This window comes from Molothrus ater, chromosome 3, assembly GCF_012460135.2.
Source record: "Molothrus ater isolate BHLD 08-10-18 breed brown headed cowbird chromosome 3, BPBGC_Mater_1.1, whole genome shotgun sequence".
Lineage (NCBI taxonomy): Eukaryota > Metazoa > Chordata > Aves > Passeriformes > Icteridae > Molothrus > Molothrus ater.
Window position 1 is genome coordinate 77,190,143 of NC_050480.2, and position 23,257 is coordinate 77,213,399.

At 42.9% G+C, this 23,257-nt stretch overlaps 1 protein-coding gene across 1 annotated transcript; it reads right to left on the minus strand.

Annotated features, from left to right (window-relative positions):
• Positions 1 to 2,311: 2,311 nt before the first annotated feature.
• On the minus strand, positions 2,312 to 23,139 carry TRIB2 (tribbles pseudokinase 2). Its single transcript, XM_036380157.2, has 4 exons — positions 23,070 to 23,139; positions 21,816 to 22,236; positions 17,549 to 17,841; positions 2,312 to 4,663 (listed from the first exon to the last, which is right to left on the minus strand). The coding sequence occupies exons 2-4, from the start codon at positions 22,083 to 22,085 to the stop codon at positions 4,195 to 4,197; spliced, it is 1,032 nt and encodes a 343-aa protein (XP_036236050.1). The 5' UTR covers positions 22,086 to 22,236; positions 23,070 to 23,139; the 3' UTR covers positions 2,312 to 4,194.
• Between the last annotated feature and the right edge of the window lie 118 nt (positions 23,140 to 23,257).

Genomic DNA, 23,257 nt, shown 5'->3' on the forward strand with positions numbered 1-23,257 from the left:
CTTTGATTTCAACTTGTCTCATCATGTTACCAATTTTCAACATTTGCTTCTACTGAAAGAATAGGAAAGTTACAAGCTAGTTAAGTTGTTAGCTGGACTGTCACTTATTAAATTAGCAAGTTTTTCATAGAAATCTTAGCCAAGACCTAAAGAATAAAGAACTGATTATTACTAATTCTTTTGGTATTCATTATGCTATTAGTCACAGAGCTCACTCATACATTTCCAAATTTCTACACAATCATTTCAGGATGAAGAGTATTATTTTTTTCCCTTCTTAATTTTTCCTTGGCATCAAGTTTCATGCCCTTCCTCTCCAATTGCCAGGAAAGCAGAGTTTGGGATTCAATAGTCTTGGGCTGGGCTTTTTTCAGTTTATTTTTTTCTTTCCAGAAACACAAGTTTACCAAGGTTATTTCAGCTACAAGAGAATGCATTTTTAATTGACTTGTTTATCTCCATACCACATGCACACCTCAGCAAGACTAAGGGATCAGGTTATATGACATCATGGTGCCAAAGGAATAATTGTCTCTTGTTTGTGCAGTCCTGAAGAAAAGCCTGTAGCTTGGAATCGCACAGAGTGCTGCACTGACAGAATACATGTATTGTAGTAAAAGAGAAGTACAACTTTTTTCTTTTTTTTTACATTTGGGAAGGGTAGAGAAGGAAGGGCTGGAGGGATTCCTAAGTCTGCCATGGGGTCATATTCTGTGAAATGGTTTTGTTTGTAGACATGGCTTTTCACCCTGCACATTTGTGAGATGATCATCCTTTTCCCCAGGACTGAGAGGTAGCTAAGACTGTGTGACAGTCTGCTCAGCAAAATCCCAAATCCCACTGCAGTTGCTACCCAAATTGAGGGTGGAGCAGCATTTCCTAAGAAAGCTGTCTCAAGCATTTCTGCAGCAAGCAGCGCTATACCTGTGTACTCAACTAGCAGTGCCCATGAAGCAGAAATAACAAAAAGAGCTGGAAATCAGAATCACAAATTCCCCTCTTGGGTTTAGCTTTAGGAACAAGGAAGCTCCAAAAAAAGACACCCCTTCAGCATTTTATAAAACAGACTTCAGCTGCCAAAGGATTCCTCTACAGCTTTATCCTCAAATAAAAAATTCACTGCAAACGAGCAATCATTAGTCAGCTGCATTTTTCATATAATTACTGGCAGTGAAAAAGCAAGCATGCAGGTTGCTGGAAAATAAGGTCTAACTACTTCCACCCAAACAGAACAGAAGCTGTTCACATAAGTTTTAGTGGGGGAGAGGGAAATCCTCAGTGCTCCCCTTCTCTCTATGACTGATTACAATCTGTTTTTTTTCTATAAAGCACATTTATTGTGGGAGTTTGATTTGAAAGAATTTCAAGAAATTAACTTTGCTGCAGGCATACAGATAATTTAAAAAACTGATCTTCAAGTGTTTCTACATGTTAATAACATTTCTGGTGAGTGCTACAATCGAGTTCTAGTTCTCAATCTACCAACTGAAACACATGCCAAGAATTACCTAGGAAAAAATCATGTAGTTCCAAGTTAGCTAGGCTGACAATAAACCCTAGGCTAGCAGTTTTAGTGCAATAATCTTTATTTTGCAATGGGAGTTTTGAGGCTGGGGGGTTTCTTTAGGGGTGACTGTCAACCACCTATAGCTTTTTGAAACTACAGAGCTGCTGAAAACAGCCTGCAGTGTGGCTGTTAAACCAAAGCCCAGTTCAAACTGTCTTTTCTTAAGAGACCAGGATTCATCTATTCTGCCTCACGTTCTCAAAGCATCTTACTACCCTACATCCTCTTATATATGTCACTACCAGCATCTGTTAATTATTAAGGTGAATGACAAACAGAATCTGGCCTTAAATAGAAGACATTAAATTAGGAGATGCTAATTCAGAACCATCCTTTCTGGAATCGAGGTGCAAATGCAAGATGCACATTGCCCCAGGATTTTGGAAAGTGCAAATACCAGCTCACTCCATTTTGGTATCTCTCTTCATCAAAGGGTCTCCCAGCACCAAAGTTCTCACCACATTTCAATATCCTTCTTGAAAAAGGTAAATGGGTTTGCTAAGATGCAGGGACAAGCCAAAAGAAGAGAAAATAGAAGCCAATTTTATTCATAGCAAACGGTAAAATTTTTGATGAAAAGGCTTACAGCGTTACCTTGTAAATAAATATAAGTGCTGTTTTCTCAGCTCACGGGACTAGGCAAGAGCCTGTCAGCAACACAAAAAATATCAGCTGAATGATCCTAACAGAGCAAACTCTTGCAGCACCTCAGACATTCAGTAAGAACACTGTTCACCACTGAACTTTAGTTAAATATGCACAATTTTATTTATTGAAGAGATTAGGACAAAAACATTAAACCAAATACATGACAAAGCACCAGAGGCAGTAAAACCCCACCATGCACATCACCAATCTTTCCTCCTATAAGGTACTTATAAAATAAAAAAAAGTCCTTCTTGACACAGCACCATCTTCAGAGTGTAAAAACATTACTCCTTTATATTCTTAGTTACCAAAATAGAACCAAGGCAGGTCAGCTGCAGCTAGCTTTGTCTCTTGATAAAGAACTGTGAAACATCCTCTTGAGAGTGGGACCATAACTTTCCTGCAAGGCAGGCAAATAGCATCCATACGTCAAATGCCAAGTAGCTGTACGCACATGCCACATACTATAATTAAGCACAAATTCAAGTAACATTTACATACTACAGAGTCCACATGTACCTACCCAAAAAACATGACCACTTCACAAAACGTATACAGGCAGTAATATCAGAACAACTGAGGTACTGGAAACACAAATATTTATGCCAAGAGATTTCAATATCATACAGCAATATAAAAGCAGTAATAAAAACATTTGCCAGTCTAAATCAAATAAAGCTATCTAGAAAAAAAAAAAAAAAAAAAGAAGCTAAATAAAAAGTTATTTAGGGACAGAAATACCTGAACAGAAAAGAAGTGTGTTAACTACAGCATGTAACATGTCATCCCAAGTCAACCCGTAATTGAAGTACTGGCTTAATACATCACTACTGTGACATTTTCTTCAATAAATAGAATAAGTCTTGACAATACAAAAGGTGCATATTACTGTGTATGTTTCAAGAGGAATATCTGTAATATAAATGTTCAGCTTATTAATACCCTCTTATTTCTTAGTCTGGACATTAACAAAAATGAAAATCAAACAATTCTTTTCCCAAGTTTAAAGGAATTCAAAGAAAAAACCCACAATACTCTTCCTCAATAATAAAGAGCCCTCTATTTACACATGGGCTAGTCAGTAAAGAAGAGATTGGTTCTCAGATGAAGACACCATTAAGGGCTTTCTGCCCTTGCTAGTCATATACGTGCAGCATGGCAGATATGGAAGCCAGTATCTCATATCTTTAAAAAAAAATTATACAGTTTTTTTCTTTTTTTCTCCTATTATAGCAGTAATGCAGTTGAAAGTTCGAGTTATAATAGCTTCCTGCAACAAACCATTTGACACAAAACAGAACAGCCTGTTAAATGACAGTTACTTCCCCTTAAGGGAACAACGCATTAAAATGTCATTTCCTGACAAGAATATTAAGTAGTTTATTTAGAAGAAATGACTTGAAAATAGCTATCAAGAGACATGAACTGAAATTTTGCTTTTTTTTAGCACCCACTTTTCATGTCCATCTTTGTGCACCTAATTTTTTTCTTGTATTAATCCCATTAATTATTAGACATCCGATTAAAAAAGTTAGCCAATTGTATTTTCCCTGAATAATGGCTGAAGTTGAATATCTAACAGTGCGATGCCAAGATGTGAGCTGAGGCAAAAAAGTTTCTATTTGTTGTGAGTTACCACTGTTTTTAATAGAACAGAAACAGGAGTGATACAGCTGCACCAGAATTGGCATGTGCAGTCTCCTTGGCTCCAAAAAGGTGAAGCTACAATTGCTCCATGCTGCCTTTTCTCCTCCAAATCAATCTAACCTGATAGCAAGCTCCCCCCGCCCCCCCAATCTGTCCCCATGCTACATTTGTTATATTAGCTCCTTGTGGAGGTTCCTTCTCAATCCGAGGACCTCTGAGTGTCTTTTGCTACCAAGCTAGGCTGATGCAGGATGTGATTGAACGCGGTCAGGAAGGGCTCCTTCATGTGTCCATCTCCAGGTTGTGTACCTTCTGAACACCAGTCTTTGTGCTCAGTTAAAGAATGGGTCCAAGTCTTCTTCCATGTTGACATCAGGCACCAGCTGATCTGATACTTCCTTAGCACCATATCCTGAATTCGATACATTAAAATCTGTAGAAAACCACGGATGGTCCAGAATTTCCTGTGAAGTCAGCCTTTCTGATGGCTCTCGACGCAGTATGCTACGTATGAGGCATTTTGCCTTAGGGGATAGAGTTTCTGGAATGTTAAACTGCCCACGACGGATCTTGCTGAACAGGGAACTAGGCTCAATGTCATGGAAAGGATAGCGTCCAACCAGCATGGTATAAAGCATGACACCTAGACTCCACACGTCCGCTGCTTTGCCAGAGTAGCTGCCATTTGTGTTCAAGATCTCTGGACTCACATAGGCTGGGCATCCATGCTTATCAGAAAGAGAGTCATCATTTCCTCTTAAAATATAAGCATCTTCTAGGCTTTCCAATTTCACTCTAGTCCTGTGGGGGGGGGGGGGAAACAAAACACAATACTATCAAGGTAAGCAAACATCAAACACAAATTCTGACTGTTGCAATTCTATGGTTATAATAGTCATACTCTACAAAATTTGACAACTGCAGAAGTGCAGCAGTTTAAAATCCCACTCACAGCAGTCATTACAGATAAATTGATATTGTCTCTTCCATACTGGTTAGAGATATTAGGCACATATAGGGAATACTGCCACACATACAGCTAGAGGATTTCAAATACAGTCACGTCCAGTAAACTCATTAATAAATTTAATTAATAACTCATTAATAAGTTCTCTTAAAAAGAGAATAGGAGCTGCCATATTCATGCTTTTGGTTAATTTTACATAGACATGATTTCCAAAAGGGGACATAAACCTCAAGATCTTTTCTGAGCTGGATGCACTCTAACCTACCCATGTAGGATTCACACCCAAATACAAACCCAGCCCTAACTACACAAGGTTATTTTGACACCTGTCATGCTGGCAAAGCCACTCTGTACACCTGTAGTTCAGCAAGGTTTAAGAGTAATAAAATGGTCACTCTGACCCTAAATGATCCCTCTGACCAGCCAACATTTTCTTTACCCCAGCAATTTTCAGAGACATTAAGAAGGAGCACTTTTAACAAATTTCAGTCTTCCCAAATAGAATTTTGGGCAAAGGGAGATCAGGTGAGCTGAAGGCCAAGATTAACAGCAAGCTTATCTACTCAACTGAGCCAGAGGAGCTTCTTGCACTGGAATGAACAGAGAAGCTGGCAAAGGACTTGCAGAGATGACAGGAAAGCCTTATCTAGACTGCAAACTCCTGCTGCCTGCAAAGCACTGTGAACTTGTCATTGTGCTGCAGTAATTATCTCTGCAAGGGAATTTTCTTCCCTTATGGATATCACACAAGAGCAGAAAAAAAATGATGCAGAGCTGCTTGTCATAGCACTAGCTGAACATAACCTTTCTTTCCCTTCTCACTGTTAGGCTTTTTATCTATATTTAAAAATCTGTCCCTGTTGGATGCATCCAAAGGATTACCAAGTACCCTTCAGACTACTTCTCAGCAAAGGGTGGTTTAGAGAACAGTCACTACAATGCAACAGGGCTTGTCCAGTGCCATGGGATTGCAGAGTGACCTAGCAGTAGTGCAGATTTTCCTTTCAATAATTTGGGGTCATAACTCAACTTTGAGTTTTAGTGCCCTCATCCCTGAACCCCACAGGTCTGTTGCCATCACTCTTAGCCCTGTGACACGGCCCTGCTCTCGTACCACAGACATTCACAGGCAGGGACTGGACTTCATCCCAGAAGGCAGAACCTGCGTCTCTTGACTAAACCACGTAATTTAACAGGCATTAAAATAGACAAGGAGAGCCTTGTTTCTTAAATGTTTACTGAAGACAACACTGATTGAGCCTGAGCTGAGAAAGACATCTGGGCCAGCTTTGGCTTAGACTTAGTTCCAGGGCAGCTCAGCCCTATCTTTTTTGAACCAACAGAAGAGCATTTTACTCCATGGAGTACTCCAGAGGCAACTGTGCCATAAACTTTCATGACACTTGGACCTTTTCAACAGCTAAATAAGTTTACTAGCAGAGGTGAAAGCCCCTCTGGCAACATGCCCCAAATGAGGAAGTCATAAATACAGAATTCCGAATACCTGGCTCCCAAGCACAGTGTGTCAGGGCAGCTCCTTCTCTCCTGAAACAGGCCAGTGTTTGCTCCTCCAGTTCAATGCTGATGGGCATTGCTCAATACATCTGCTTCCTCATTAATTACCACTGCCATCCTAACAGTACTTCTGGCCATGGACAACCCCCTCATTAGCACTCAAACAATACTTTACAGCAGCAATGCACCACACAGGAAGTGGGCTGCAAGGAAAAACTTCACTACAATTACCAAGACCACAGAAATTTCCCTCTGCACACAAAGCAGAGGGTCCACAACAGGAGAGTGACTTGAGGAGAGTCCTGTCACAGTGCTCAGCTTTGACACATTCCTGCACCTGCACAGCGTAGGAAGAGAAGCAAGGAGAAACGCCTGGAGGAAAAAAACATGCCAAAGAGGGCAGAGAACAGAGAAGAGGAAATGAAAGGGAAGGCAGGGACATGAGTTGTGGTTCCATTTGCATTGCCCACCTCAGTTTTTCCATAGAAAAGCATGTCTAGCAATAAAACAGTGGGGCCAGATACTCAAACATGCATTAAGTCACTGAACTGCCAGACAGGAAAACATCGACTCACTCCTGCTAACTAACAGAAGCAGAACACACACACAGGGAGTGGGGCAGAGCAGGCTATTAATAAACAACTTCCAGGAGGGAATTCACCCCCACACACGCTCGCCTGCCATCCCAGTGTCAACAACACAGGGAAATGTTGTTTACTTTCCTATCCTATTTTACATTTCTGGGAGTTGCCAAAGACTTTAGAAAAACAGTTCAATAAGAAGCTTTTATATTACATAAAATTATTGGCATTCCCAAATCTCTCATTTCCTACAACGGACACAGTACAAAACCACAGAGAACAGACTGCAAGGTGTGTCAAAAACTCTTATTTTTTTTTTCCAAGAGAAGAAATAATTTCTTGATAACAAAAGAGAAGCAGCACACAAAAGCCATATCCCCATCTTGCTTTCCTTGCAAGGTGCTGCAGCCTCCACACAAAACAGTGGTTTTGTTTAAGCAAGCAAATGGAACAACAGCTGGCCCTTATCTGCCTGCTCCTCTGTAAGCTGTGGGCAAATGAAAACACTCAAGCCAGGTTTTTCATCCTGCTGAGCCGACAGGCTTTGAGGAAACAAAAGGTCCCAAATTAAACAAAAACACAACCTTCAGTCCTCTTCCTCCTGGTCAGCCTCAAACCCTGAGCCAGAGACTCCCTTGGGTGCAAGGTGCAAAGTGGTGAAATGGCTCCCCTGCAAGCAGGCAGTGCTCCTGCAGCACTGGGCATGCATTTCCCTGGCAGACTGCAGGGCCTGCATCCCCTGAGCACACACTGCCAGCTGCATGGCCTCAGCATGGCTTTCTCCTCTCCCAGTTACACCCAGGCACAGCCCAGGTGTTCCCAGTTTCATTTGTAAAGTCCGGTGTCTTCACAGTCGATGATAACAAAGACTTTCCATCCATACAGCAAGGAGAGCACAGGGATGGGAAGGGCTGTCTGACTTGACATAGCTGGCAATAGAAAGAGCTCACAGGGTGGTTCTGCCAGCACCCCTCACCACCAGGCAGGACTGGGGCGGGGCAGACCCGCTGCAGCCCATTTTCAGTGACAGATGACTTCACCCACCTCAGCCTCACAGATGGAACACGGTCTGTGCAGTGCTACCACTGGGTACTGCACAGGTGAGTGTACACAGCAACTCTCAGTCCCCTTTTGACAGTCGTTCCACATCTTTCCAGGCAATCAAAAAGCAGCAGCCTGGCTCAGAAAGTGCTATTTCCCAGTGCACAGTACCCCATCTCTGTGAGAAACAGCTTCCAGCTCTGCTGGCCTTCCTTTACACTGCATTTCAAGCATTGGCTAAAAGAGCTCTGCTTTCTGCAATCCAGTGATGTTTAAGGTTTGGTTTTTAGGTTGTTTTTGGGAGGGGAAATCAGTCAGGGAGTATGAAAGGGGATGAGAAAAAGGGGAGTCAAAGTCTAAATACAGAGAAATGCAGAATGCTGAATGAGAAGCAGTCTCTCTCCCCCACATGCCTCTCTCAGAAAGCACTGAAATCAAATAGCCATGAACAGGAATAAAAGCCAACAATAACAAACAGACCCTGAAAACTACAAGACGATTTTGAGAACACAGAACCTCCACAGAAAAGGGTGGGGAGTGCATCCAACTGCAGATTAACTGGACAACCCAAAATTTGACATTTGTTAAGGCAAAGGACAGAAAAAAAGAAACATGAAGGTGTGAAATCACAATCAACTTTGAAGTGCCTCCCACCGCAGAGAGGAAAAAGGACAAATAAAAATAGTTCCCTAAAAACCTCTCATTCTCTAAGTAATTAACTCACATCAGTCCCCACAAGAGAAAAAGGATTCTCACAAAGGATCCCCAGAAAAGAAAAAAGTTCTCCAAAAGCACCAGCATTTGAGCTTGACAAACAGTTGCAACAAAATTAATCCCCAAAGTTCAAATGTAAGCTACTGCCTCAGCCGGATGAGAATTACTTTGTACACATACTGCAGGGCAACAAAGAGTTTTGCCAAGGCTTACGTAATTACAATACATAATTTCAAGTTTTAATGCAGACCCTGAATAAGCACTTGGAAAAAGAGCATTATGTATCTATCAGATCATTGATAAAACACTGCATTAGTTTAATGCATTAAAAAAAAAATACAACCCTGAATCATGGCTATTTAAAAAGGGGAAGCTATTCTGCCTATGAATGCTTTCCCATTACTGGTGAATGAAACCACAGAAGTGCAATCAGAGGGCAGCAGCAGCACTCGGACGGGAAATGCGTCTTTGTCCCCATAGAAACCGTCAGGGAAACCCATGAAAAACAATACCACTCTGAGTTTCTTATCAATATGCCATTCATTACTTGACTGCATTCAGACTTTGCTCTTCAGTAATGTAACAAAACATAATCAATTAAGTGTCTTCCCGAAGGTTCTCCAATGCAACCTTTGGAGCACTCACCTCTGCCTTTGTTGCACATCCCACACTTTTTTTCCAACAGATTCACATTACTCTTCCCTGCAGAGCTTTGGGACTATCAGCAAATTGCTATCCTGCCTTTTGACACTGAAACCAGGGCATAAGAATCCAACATTCACACTTGCTCTCCAAAAGCAAACAATTTCCATACCAAAATCAGTTGAATTATTCAGAGGGCTCTCAACTCATAAGGCAGGAGAAAAAAAATCTTTAACATTTAAAGCAGAGACAAGAACTGATAGTCTGAGCGTTTCGGAAGAAAATACCTTCATTGCCGTGAATAAGCAGTCAGTAGTAAAGGAGCCTGCACCTGAATCAATGAAAGCAGTTGCCTCTAGTCTGTTCCCAAAGCCATCTGTATGAGAAATAATACCTGAGCAACAGCTGAGCCAACCTTCCCATTTTGGGAACACTAACTGCAGACTGGGCCCACAATTTTTGCACAGCAACATTTCCCATATGACAGCCAAATCAGCTGCTTTTGGAAGAGACTGAAGGAGCCATCCTGCTCTGGACACTCCAGATACACCATCCAATTGTTACTTAGGCTGGGTAAAATTAAAAGGTCCAGATTTACAGATTCTATGCAGCAGACTCTGGAGATCAGGAAACAAACATCATTGCCATCTGAATTACTATTTTTTTAATACAATTGCAGGTAAATATAAAATGACAATTTCTAAAGGTGCTTCACAATATTCCTCCAAGGGTAAAAAGCTGAAAGTGCCCAAGAAACGTTCTCTCGTATTTCAATATTATTCTGACTGAGACCAGGAGAGCCTTTCCCTAGGCAGAGGCATTGAAGCCATTGACTGCCCAGTGGACCAGGGATTGCTCCTAGGTGGCCAATAATTTACAGGTCATTTAATCGAGGTCAGTTGCCCACACCTCATCATAATGATGAGAAGAGCATGCATGCAATTAGAGTCACAAGGAGGCAAAAAAAAAAAAAAAGGGAAGCTCAACATAGGAAGCAGTTATCTTTTGCTAATCGATTTTTTTTTTTTTTAACCAAGGGAATCTCTCCTAAATAATGCAGAAGTAGGCATTCTTCATAAGGGAGCCAGTGAGACAGGGAAGGCGGTAATGAAAGCCCCGGCAGATGATTTGCAGCTCTAGTGAAAAGACTGGTTCTGAACTCACAACTACCCAATCTCCTTGGGGGCAGAGGGGCACACAGGAGCAGGGGGAAATGTTATGCCATCCATTTAAATCCTGCTCCTTTCACCAATAGATCCCTTTCCAATTTGTAACAGCAAAGAGCAAGGGTGTTCACCACACAACGTCCTACACAATTTCAGAGAAGAAAAAAAAAACAAACTCTGCACAAAGGCTGTTAGACAGTCTCTTGCATAATGAAACAGGCTCAAGGAAATGTTTCAAAAGACAACTGGGACTTTCAGGCAGCACAGGTTTACAGGATGAACCTCGTTCCTAAGGGAAGATTCCTTCACGGGTACTTCCGCACAATGAGGAAGCCTCTAAAAATTACATCTCCCTCACCCTTCCTCTGCAGGGATGCTAACAGCACAGACAGCCTTGCCTGCATCCCCTGACATGCAGTGCCCAGCAACTTAGAGCTTTTAACTTGTTTTAAGCTGGTCTGGGTTTTTTCCCTACAGAGTTCCACTTACAAATCCTCTGGCTCATCTCCAGGAAGGACTGGTGCCCCAAAGACCTCAGTTTTACAACACTCAAATAGGATTGCTGGGAACAGCCTGTCCTGTTATGCCATATACTTTGTTTCTTCCATGCCCTTATTGCCTAAAGACAAAACATACTCCCCAGAGAGTTGGTAGGTAGTGATGCTTGTGTTGAGGTGCAGGCTGTGAAATCCACTGCAGACTCTTCCACAGAGGAGCTCGGTTACAATACCCTGAGCAATCCATTCTTCTGTAAGAATCTGAGTCAGGACAGCTACTTCACTACCTCACTTTTGTCTTGTTAGATCACATTGAAGATCAGAGTTTTAAAAGGCTATGCTGTCAACCATATGCTGTGTTTCCCATCTTTTCTAGGTCTTTTGATACAATGCATGATGAAGCTCCACAGGGAAAGAAGACCACAATTTTTTTTTAATATAACTGCATGTTGTGAAAACAGCCCAGCACTTTCTGAGCCTACAGTGGGTGCTCAACATCTCTAAGGCCATGCCATTATTTCACAACCTTACTGAAAACCTTTTGCTTAGACGTCTGCAATCCTGTCTCCAAGCAATACACATCTATCAAAAAAGCAGGTGCTCAAGACTAAATATGCCCCAGGTTGGCTCCTCTTTACAATCACCACCTTTCCTCTCCCTCTCAAGCCTGATGTAATCTCCAAGTGTGATAATAAGAACAATTAAAAGAGAAGGCAGCAGAAGAATTTCACTCGGACAAGGCACTGCAGCTGTGACTAGTTGGGCTCCTGCCTCCCTTTCTCACTCACCCCTAGCACAGACATCCAGATACCCTCAGTCTCCACTCATAATTCAAAATGGACCATTTTGCAAGTCTAAGGATGGAGGTTTTCAAGTCTTTAAAAGGACCAGCTATTTAACTGAATTTGAGATGTCCTGAGACACATCTACTCATCTACTCCAGGGGCTACAGAGCACCTTTTGTCAGAGAGATCAATCCCACAATGGGCATCTCAGGAGAGGCACCACCCATGACTGACATGACAGCCAACACATACCACAGCATCCTGCCTGAAGAGGGAGAGTGAAGAAGACAAGGCCCTACTATGATCCACATAGTGCAAAGTGCTTAAATGACACCCCAGGGGTAAAACCTCCTGCAAACTCCAGTGCTGGCTTCAACAGCAAAGGCTCTTGATACTCCTGGTCTCACTGAAAGGCCTTGAGCTGACTCAAGGTCCATCTGAGTTCCCATCATCATCCCAGGGCCAGACAGCAGCCAAATCTTCCCTAGCTTTTGCATTAATTTATAACCTTTGGCACAGCAATTGACCTGTATAACTATCTATGCCCTCAGGGGGAGATTTATGCACTTCACAGGGTGGCTGTGATGTTCACCACCTGCAGACAGCCTCCCTCTTCCCTCCTGCTGGGAAGGGCACCAAACACATCAGCGTCGCTCCCAGGAACAGGGTGAGAAGAGAGACTTAGTAACCAAACCGCATAAAGGCAATGAGGACATGAACCCTTCTGTGGAAAACAGTTGCGCAACCACTTCATCTTCTACCTAAGCCTCACAGCAGATTTGCTGTCCATTAAGAAATTTGCCTTCCTCCATACTTTAGGAATAATAATTTCTGGTTTGAAATCTGACCTATGAGTCTCCACTATTGAAGAACTTGTGCTCTTTGGTCCTGCGGCCCCATTCAGGGTAGAGCAAAGTGCTTAAATGACAAAACAGATGAAGACTGTTTTTATTTCTAAATCTTCAGGTATTTTAAGAGCACTCCCATTTTGTTTGATTTTCTTCCACTTTAGGACTCTCTAGGACTTAGGGAAAGCATTAACTTACAGTTCTCTACAGAATTGTAAGGGTAACAGCAAATTTTAACACATTGATGAAAAAGCTGCTGAGCACATTATACTCTGAGAAATGCTGGGGAGAAAAGCTTACTACTTACTATAAGAAAATGAAAGGTCTACATGCAAAATGTTGGTATATGCATTTGTATTTTTTGTGGGATCAGGTTTGTATCATGAGGATTGGAAACAACATAACTAGGTCACGTTAAAGCATCATCCACTCAAAGCTGAGAAATTAAAGAGGAAAAATTATTCTAAGAACACCAAGTAAATATGTTATGCTAGCACAGGCTTTCTAAATTAGTGTATTGTACTGGCTGCATTCCCCTGGCATAGAGCAAAAAGTGTCAAATACTGTTTATTTTTATTGAATCCCACCTGCCTCATATTTACTCAAAGAACAGAGGAAAATTACAATATCTAAATACCAAAATTATTTTAATTTTCCCTTCAACAAGTATGATTAATGTACAAGGTCTTTAAGCTTCAAATATTACGACAGCTAATATTTTAATATAATTAAAGGCTTAAAAACACACTAAAGAAATTAATAATTCCCTGACAGCAGAAATGTTCTTGTATTAAGCAAACCATTGAAACAACCAACACAGAAATGCTTCATTTAATTCTGAGATCTTTCAGATGGCTCTTTCTCAAAGCATCTGCTATGTATCAGACTGATGAACTGCTTTATTAGCTATATACTGTGTATGGCACTATTTTTAGCACAACCCAAAAAAACCTGCCTGTTCTGCAACATCATTATGGGACACCAGCTAGGAGAAGGGCACAGTTCTGCCCAAGGGCCTACTATGAGGACAGGCTGTACATGGAAAATGGTAAATACCATGACACGAACACAGATAAAATACTCAAAAGCAAGAGCCTCACAACATTAATACCAACCTGGCTTCATACCCAGGAGAAAAATTTTTAACAACATGGATGGAAGGAGAAAACATACAAGAACACAGGTTTTATCATAGGTCATTCACTGTTTTGGATTCAAGTTTCATTCTGAAGTGTAAGGACACAGTTTTTGAAGTGCCTTAGAGGTACTTTAGAAAGTCTGTTGAGACTCAGCATGGCAAGTCAGTGTTGTTTTCCATATATTCAGTGTTCTGGAAGCCACTACAATCATTTAATAGATGTGCTGCTGCTTGCTAACCCAGTCTTACAAAACATTTCCAGCCATGCTGTAATGTCTTAGAACTTCTGCTTCATCAAAATCAGCTGCAGGTTTATGGAGTTTAACTCTGAAATTTCAATACTACAAGACTGGCTATTTCACTTATAGTTTACCCAGGGTTCTACAGACACCTCGCCCTAAAAAACACAATTGCACTACCTTTTATACAAAACAAAAACCCATGTAGCAACAGCACACATCATTTTTATGGAATGCAATTCACCCTATCTTCCAACTTCCTACAGTTCAGGATTTAAAGAAACTATAAACTACCTTGAAACACAGACAATTTTTTCTGTTTGTTTCCACAGTGGAATTCTGAGTTTCATTTTAAGTGCTAATGTACTTACACACATGCAATAGTGTAAGACATGATCTGAGTCTCTCATGGATTTACCACATGAAGGAGAACACCTCTAGTACAATTAGGACCCCTACAGAATGCTCAGTGCTACCAGCCTACAACAATACTTTATTCCACCTTCTTACCTCCCAGTTCATTAGAAACATCCCAAGGCACTGTGATTTGCAACATCCAAATAACACACCTTTTTAGTGGGGAACATCAAGTTGAAGCTAAGAGCACTTTTGGTGCTGCTAGATCAGGAGCCCAAATCTTTGCAAATGCCAGCTGTAATTTAGATAAGGGGGATGGGGTAGAAGAGTTTTAACACTGTATGCACCACCTGCAAAACTTCAGGAGCTCTGTTCTTCTATTGAACTACCAGGATCTCATTAGGATCAATGAAAGATGATGTACTAAGAAATGCTTTAAAATTTATTTTCTTTTTTAAACAAATGGAACTACTTCCATATAACCTTCACATTCCCTCTGGCTCCTCCAGTCTGGCAGCTCTCAGCCAACAACAGACAAGCATCTTACTTAAAAAAAAAATAAAAGCACCAAGTTTTCCATTCATGTGTTGCCTGCCTGCTGGATTTCACATCTTTTCTACTACCAAAATTAAAGCCATGAGAGTCTTCAGGAAGAGGAAGTTCCAAAGTGGTAGGTACTTAAAATGAACTGCAGAAAAACAGCCTTGAAGAAATAGGAAAAGAACTGCTAAGAAAGAGCTTCACTGAAGAGCAGGTGACACACAGCAGCAGAGTTCACACACATTTCTCAAAACATCATTTTTATCTCTCTTCTCCCTCTCTGGTTCATTATGAGCACTAGAGAGCAAGGGATGGTGCAGCACCCATCTGCCAGGCACGGCTGCTGACGGCAGCTCCTTGAGGACTGCTCAGCACACAGGAATCCTCGGCAGCAGCCTCAGACACATGGGAGCTCGGAGGGATGCAAGCAACACACCAACACCTCTGTAAACTCAGGAGGACCAGGAAGATTTTTCATTTCTAAATATAGCAGGAGATTGAAAGTGATGACTGATTACAGTATGATGATCAGAGGATGTGAAAAAAGGCAGTCACTGCTGTTTGGTTCTATTTCTATCTCACATTATTTCATCTCTATTTATTTAGTAGAGAAAGGATTACAATACCTTCCTACTTACAAACCAACATTACATCCAGAAGAAAACCGCATTATGATTATCTTAAAAATAACCAGCAAGTCCTATTTGACCTTTATAGTGAATTATTGTATAATTAGAAGACAATGCTCAAAACTGAGCAACAGTGTCATTTTGCAAACAACAGCTAAGTTAAAAACATTCATAAAAGCCAACACTGCTATTACAGTACACACCACTTTTCTTGGGTGGCTGAAGGATTTGGCCCTTTGCCTCCTATGCTGCACTCCGTTCCTAGTAAGCAGCAGGGTAGGAGTTCAAGAGCATTCAGCACAGGCCTGTGTCTGCTCCCACTGCACTGCTCTGAGCTCATGCTGCCTTCCCTTGAAGGAGCTCCTCCAAGGTCTGCTCTTCATGCAAAACCACACATGTTTACATACATCCCCAGGAAAAAAAAAATCCACTTAACCATTAGGACGTTATCATCTACAACAGAGAACAGCCCCTCAACTATTTTGCACAAGTTTCCTGCTTATCTTCATCAGAGGTTCTAGAATGGTGCTTAGTTATTAAACTGGGAGTAAAAGTTGTGGAAGTGCAGTTTATATCTAGCTGCTCTGCATTTCTCTATGAATGATCATTAAGCTCGTTTAATTTAATGGTTTTTTTTATTTGAAAAAGATGAGGAATCAGACCTTGGGGCTGCAGTAGAAAAATGCTTAGCAGACAATCATCTGAACTGAATTAAGAAGTGAAAATATATATTATTTTTCAGTCTGTAAATAGGTTAAAAGGAGAAGCCTATTTTGCAAAACTCAGCTTGCAATAAAATAAAAGTAGAGAATATTTAAATGGGATAGATTGTCATCTTTATTATGTCATTTTTATTTTAAGACCAGGAACTTTTCTTTCCTGAATGAATTGTGTATTAGTTTTTTGTAATTTTTAGATCACCAACTTCCTGAGAAAGAAGTTCTTCCTGTGGAGAACTTAGAGAATTTGGCTGTTTCTTGTAATTCCCCCAACAGAACTGATATGCACTGGTTATTTTTAACAAAGCTCTCCAAAACATCCATTTCACTCTGCAGCAGTTTGAACAAGTTTTCAGACAATTTTTTGCAATCAATTAAAAACGTAAACCATGTCCCCATTCTCTACCAAGACCAGAAGAAGTACAAAGGCAGGTTCTGCTCCCATTTAGATGTTTGGATTTTTTTTTAATGGTCATCTTCCAATTTAATGACTCTGTGAAAGCCTAACATGATTCTGACAGTATTGATTGCTCTGATACCTTATGTGGAAGTTGCAAATAAATTCATCATTCAAGACAAAGAAGACTGGTAAACAGAAGGAAAGAGATAGGAAATTTCCACACGTACAACAGTACGGCTATTGCTCCACATCAGAAAGAGCACTTCAATATACCCAGAGCATCCAGTGCTATTTCTTTCCCTGTCTTCCCATACTCCTTCCCCAAATCATTTACACAGGAGGGTGTTTAGGGAGGAGATATCATTTAAAAAAACCAAACCAGTAGTTCCCCAAGTACTACAACAGCTGGTCCTACAAACAAGCACCCCCAGTGCAAGGCAGTTTCAGTCTTAGTATGATTAGTGACCACATAATACTCTTACAAGCAGCCTCCAGACCCTCTGAGCATGGAAAACAAGATGTCCTCAGAACAGTCCAACAGAAAACACTTGACTGCTCTTCCTCTTTACACCTCCTCACTGGAATGAGCCATTTCAGTCCCCAGTCCTCTTTAACATCCTCTTTTAACACCAGCAGCCTTTATAATAGTGCAGCTCTTACACCAGACACCGTTTCAGATGGATGTCTCTCCAAGAGGAATAAGAAACTCCTCTAGGTGGAGATGAAGAATGCAAACAGCTCTCTATACTTACTTTACTCCAAAACCTAAACCAGAGGGTAAAATGGCACATCCATCCCACGATCAGGTTGCAGAGGAAAATAAAGTGTACTACAAACAAAGGCTACAATATCCTGCACCTCCAACTATCTGACCTCAGGCACCCCCAGCCATAACGAGGGAGACTTACCTTTCTTCATCCTTAAAAATAAACTTTCGCAGCTTGAGATCCCGCAGTACCAGTCCACCATCATGGCAGTGTGCAACAGCAGAAGCTATTTGATAGAAGAGTTTGGCTGCCTCCTCTTCTTTAAGCTTCTTGCAGGTACGAACAAACGAATGCATGTCCCCATAGCTCCTTTCAAAGAACACATACGCTTTTGTCTCCCCGAGAATTATTTCAGTAATTTGGTTGATATTTTTATGTGCAGGCAGACAAAAACATGGTGCTAATAACTCCTGGTAGCAGCCAATATCAAACACCTGCAGGAACAATGACAGTAAAGCCAGGGTTAGTGACATGAAGGACAGTGAAGTCATGGTACATCTGATTCTGCTAACAAAACCATCCCTAAGTACAATTTATGTCACTGCTGAAAGCTGCACCGATGTAAACAGGATGTCACAAACTCACAGCAGTGAGGACAAGACAAAGCAGACTGCACAACCCCACACAGAAGACACGTAACCTTGACAGGAAAGGCTAGTCTTCAAAACTGGTAGCAAGCACAGTTACATTAGCTAACACCTGATCAAATCTAGAATGCAATCTAAATTAAGCTGTGAAGACCAGAGATGTATAAGGGCAGTACTCAGAAGGAAGCATGTTTCTTTTCTATTTTCCATCCAAATAAACTCATAAAAAATACAGCCAGTAGCTTTGTATGGAGAGAAGCTGTCACATTAAATCCACCCTGATACACATGCCTGGCTCTTTTGATTTTATTAACCCATTAAAGCCTTAAGGATTTTCGGGCTTAAAGTATCATCTATTGCTATTCCTATTTACTTCCTGCCTTTCTTTCATCTCTGAAAAACAGCAAAGTCACTTTCACTTTCCAAGTCTCAGTTCCACAATAGCTGTTTATAAGATCAGAAGGACAACCCGGGAAATAGCTCTGCCTGTTGGAGCACAGACAAACACCCTTCAAAAGGCAAAGACAAAACCACCCTGAACTCTCTGCATTTCAATCAAGTGCTCCATTAAAAGCGAAGTGTCCCTTTACTACTAAGTATGTTATCACTGATCTTATGAATGAGCTGTAAGAACTAAAAAAGCTGCTGGGAAACCCAAATATAAAAAGTTACTATAATCTAGTGATGACGAATGAATCAGTATTTGAGTCAATTGAGAAAAGACCACATTACAAGAAAATGAAAGACTTCATTGAGAATAACAGAAGTCAGTGTGCTAAAAGGGACTGAGCAAAGTATTGATAGGAGTGATTTTTATTTTTAATTATACTTGCTGCAGAGGACTGCAAAGCAAGTATTAGCATTTCCACCAGCATAAAAATTCAATTAATATATAACTTACTCGTGAGTGTTTTGTTACTTTAGTAAAAAGAATTTAAGGTAGTCATGTGTCCTTCGAATGAAATATAAAAATGAAGAACTGGTCTAGTTTTCTAACCACTGTTTTAAACTGCAATTATTTTTTACCTTTCTGTATTATAGCATTTGTGTTCTGATAGTGGGTATTTGTACCCTCTCTGAGAAGCAAATATCTTCCTGTTCTCTCTAAAGCTTTAAAAACCTTTAAAACTCGAGTGAGAAAGATACAGTTCAATCAAAATTTACCTGAGGCTTCAAAACCTGCATCCTTTAATGCTTCAGAGCACAATCCTAATAAACTCCTTCCACAGAAGAGAACCCAGATCCCAAGAAACTGGGACACCCCCTTCTCACCTGTCACCTCATACCTGTACTGCCTTACCCCAGCATAGGGAAAAACAACCTTAAAGGCAGACTGCCAAACAGAGCCAGCACATTTTACGGGGGGATGGATTAGCACCGAGGCATTCTGGTGACATGGTGCACCAGGGAAGCAGAACCAGGGCGGGGAGGGGGTGTTGCTAAAATCCCTGGTGTGCAATTCATTCCAGAGGAGAATTCATTGACATTTGGATCTCAAAACTCGTAACTACTACATTATAAGTGAATGGCTCTTCTACAAAGCAGCTGCTATAAAATAAAATTTAAGCAGGAATATTCATGTGGCTCAAACCCTCATGTGAAAAGACAACTTTCCAGAATTCTCTCCTAAACCAGATTATCATAATGTAAATTAGTTACATTTTGTGGTTCTCAGACTATGTTAAATAAGTAGCTCTGGTTATGTACAAGTACTGTGTTTGAACGGGGGGTAGGTAGGAAGCACTATCATACTGCTACAGTGTCAAATACCTTCTATAAAGGGCTTCTTTGTATCCCAGCTTTTAAGATCCCTGGCCTCAATTCAGCAAATGTCCAATAAGCTGCAGTTTGATTTAGGTCTCGCTGGGAATTAGAAGTGAGAAGTTACCATTGTTTGGATGCCACAGAGCCTTGAAGCAAATAACGGCATCTGTACAGCCGGTGGGTGCAGCCAAATGAATCTTGAGAATCATCAGTATGTGTCTGTTAAACCCAGCGTTTCTGCAAGCAATCTCTAAGAGCATCTTCAGTAAGATACCAGAGAGCACCTCTCTTTGCCGGAAGGCTACTTGACAAATAGTTGTCATGATACTGCAGGCATTTTAAAGCACGCATTAAATTAAGCCGAGTTCAGGACTGACAACTGCATCCTCAGAAACTAGCAAGCCAGGCTAAGATCGTATTTTTGGAGCACAGCTAGTAGTGCCTCGCACATATGGAAAAACTGATACTATTCAAATGTCAGGATCAGCTCAAAAACATACAGCTTAAATGGAAGGGAGAAAAAAATAACGGCCCAGTCTTTGTGAGCTGCAGTTTTACTGTTCATACTGTTATCAACAGTGCCTTAATCCTGCAAACCAAACAGGAAACAAAGAAGTGCATTGCCCCCGCTTTACTACTTGCCATGCAAGTTCACCTAGAATTTCATGCAGAGCAGCAGCTTTGTGAGACCTGTTTATTTCATGAAAAGATGCCAATGTCCTAGAGTGCAGCACTGTACTACTGCGTCGAGCTGGGCTTTCATTCTCGAAATTCTCATGTTCTATTTCAGTTTGGTAACAAAGCATCCAGTTCAACAAGCAATATTAGTTCTTAGCAAAGCCATGGGCCTTTTTTCCCCCTAAATAATCACATGAAGTCCCAGGTTTCATCAGGTTTTATAACTCAATCAGTTAGCATATTTAAATTGCCCTCTGAACTCCAATCTTCACAAATAGCAAGGAGGAGCAATTATTTTCACTTCTCTGCTACATCCTAGTCCATAACTTTTTATGAATCAAGTATGAGAAAGTATGAAACAGTGAGCAACACTATTATTAATCCCTGGAATACTAGTAAGCTATAATACATCTACTTTTCCATCTAGAAATTTGCCAAATGGCATTAATTCCGTGTTTTGGGAATAATACAAACACTGCAGCATGTGTTGCAAGGTTGCAATTTGCTATCTAGTTATAAAAACTGCTACTGGGTACTGCTTCAGTTTGCTGGACATAAGTCTGTCTCACTACAGACAATAAGAATCACAATTTGGGAACAAAGGATAATATTCCCTCAGCTCAAAAAGAGAAAAACACCCCTCCACAGATGTGCACGCATGCGGATTTCTTTTTCCCACAGCTCACCTTTTAATAGTAGAAGCAAATTGGGAGGAGGCAGAGAAAAGCCGGCAGGCTACAAAGAGTGGGCTAGCTATTCTGTCTGCACTTCTAAAAACCGTAGGTGTGCAGGTTTTATTCTTACTCAGTTGGGCAGTGGGGGAGGATGCTGTTTGCAAACAACCTCCACCGTGAGGGAGCTCAGGCTGATTAATTAGATGTGGTTCTTTTTTTTAAATCACTTTTAAGATAAAGCCGATGGCAATCTGCCCCCAGGCCCCCCCCCCCCCCGCTTCTCCATCCTCTTCCGTAGCCAAAGCACAGAATTGGGGGCAGTAAAAATCGAGGAAGTCAGCAGGTCCCAACACCTTAAAATTAGCTGGGGATTCCCTACTCCATTTTGAAAAGTGAGTGTGTGGAAGATGAGGCTTTCTCCTGGTCTGAACTCACGTTAAAACCTACTTCAAGAACGGCTCTTTCCAGAAAAATATCCCCCTGCCAATAGAAGGCAGACCTGGCTCGGGCCACCGCTATAACGTGGCCATTGTCTGGAGAGAGGGAAAAGTTACAGGATTCGCCTATAATCCTGTCTCCCTGCCTTTTGTTTCTCCACTATTCAATAAACGAGGTACACGGCATGCTCGCCCTCCTGCAAGACACGGGAAACCCGGGCGCGACAGGGGAGAACCGGGGGAGGGGGAGAACAAGGAGAGGCATTACCTTGCAAACCAGCTCCTCGCCGCTGTGCAGATGTACGGCTCGGAAAACGTGGTCTCCCTCGAGAGGCTCCAACAATAAGTATTTCCCGATGCAAGAAACGCAATGCGACAAGTTCGGGGTCTCCGGCGGGCTCGGCGAGCCTAGATTCGGGCTAAAACTCTGGCTTGGCTCGATGGACCGTATGGACGAGAGCTCTTCAAAATCCTGGGTTTTATTCCGCGGTCTCCCATATCGTGCTATCGTGATAGGGGTTGACCTTTGTATGTTCATGAGTATGGAGAAGACCAGCCGAGACGCGGCACCGGAGCCCTGGCGTGGAGCGCGGTCCCTCGCCCGTCCAGCTGCGGCTGCCTTTGTGTGGCGGAGGGGGGGCGGGAGCGGGAGCGCGGCGGCGGCGGGCGACCAGCCTCAGCGCCGCGTCCTGGGCACAGGGAGAGAGCGCTCAGCCCGCGGCCCTTTGTTCCCGCCGCCGGCCGGGCGCGCAGCGGCGCGGAGCAGCGCGGCGGCGGGGCAGCGGCGCCCGGGGCCGGGGAGCCGAGGGGCGAGCGGCGGCGCGGCCGGGGCTGGGCGGCCGCCGCTCCCGCGGGGCGCGCAGCGCGGGCGGCAACAAAAGGTCGGTAACGCGGTGTGCGCAGCGGGACCGTCCTTCCGCTCCCCTACGGCCCGGCAGCGCCGCGCTGCCGCGGCTCGGCTGTAGATGGCGCGGGAGCCTCGCCGCTAGCGCCCGGGGCGCTCCGAGAATGCCCCGCGAAACAGCGAGGGAGCATTTAACTTGGGCCGACAAAGGAGCGGGACCGCGGCGGGCGGCTCGGGGGAGCCGCACCGGCACCGCGGGAGCGCGGCGGGGCAGCGCGCACCGCTCCGCGCTGGCGGAAAGGAACGGGCTGTCGTTGTCGCGACAGAACAAAAAGTGCAACCAGAGAATAGAGAGCGCTCCCACGCTCCTCCTGCACAGCGGAATTGTGAGCGGGGGCTCGCTGCCTTCGCCGCGCTTAATGGAGTTCACGCACAAAGAAAAGAAAAACCGGCGCGGCGAGAAGGGCCCGAGTTCTTACTGCAGGGGCTAGGAGGGCGATAAGCGAAAGGCCATAAGGGACAAATAAAGAGAATCGCTTAAAAAAAAAATGCAGAGAGCAAATTTTGTTTGATGGGGTTTTTTTCCTCTTGGGGATAGAACATAGGCAGGAGAGGGTAGCCGCGCCGCTCCCCTCCACCGAGGCACCGTCTCCCCCCGGCGTATCAGTAACTACTTACGTGGCGGGGACGCTGGCTGCCTCCGTGCTCGCTGCCGGCCGCCGCACGCCCGCACGGTGCCCAGCGCGCAGCCCGACTGCCCCGCCGCCGCCCGCCCCGGCCCGGCCCGGCCCGGCCCCGCCGCGCCCCGCCCCGGCCGCCCCGCCCCGGCCCGCCCCGCAGCCCCCCCGCGCCCGCCGCGCTCGGGG

Excerpts from the sequence above, each read along its gene's own strand:
- TRIB2 (XM_036380157.2), bottom strand. The coding sequence starts at position 22,085 with ATGAACATACAAAGGTCAACCCCTATCACGATAGCACGATATGGGAGA. Across the intron at positions 17,842-21,815 it reads GCGAGGAGCTGGTTTGCAAG|GTGTTTGATATTGGCTGCTA; the intron begins GTAATGCCTCTC and ends TTGTTCCTGCAG. Across the intron at positions 4,664-17,548 it reads ATTTTTAAGGATGAAGAAAG|GACTAGAGTGAAATTGGAAA; the intron begins GTAAGTCTCCCT and ends CCCCCCCCACAG.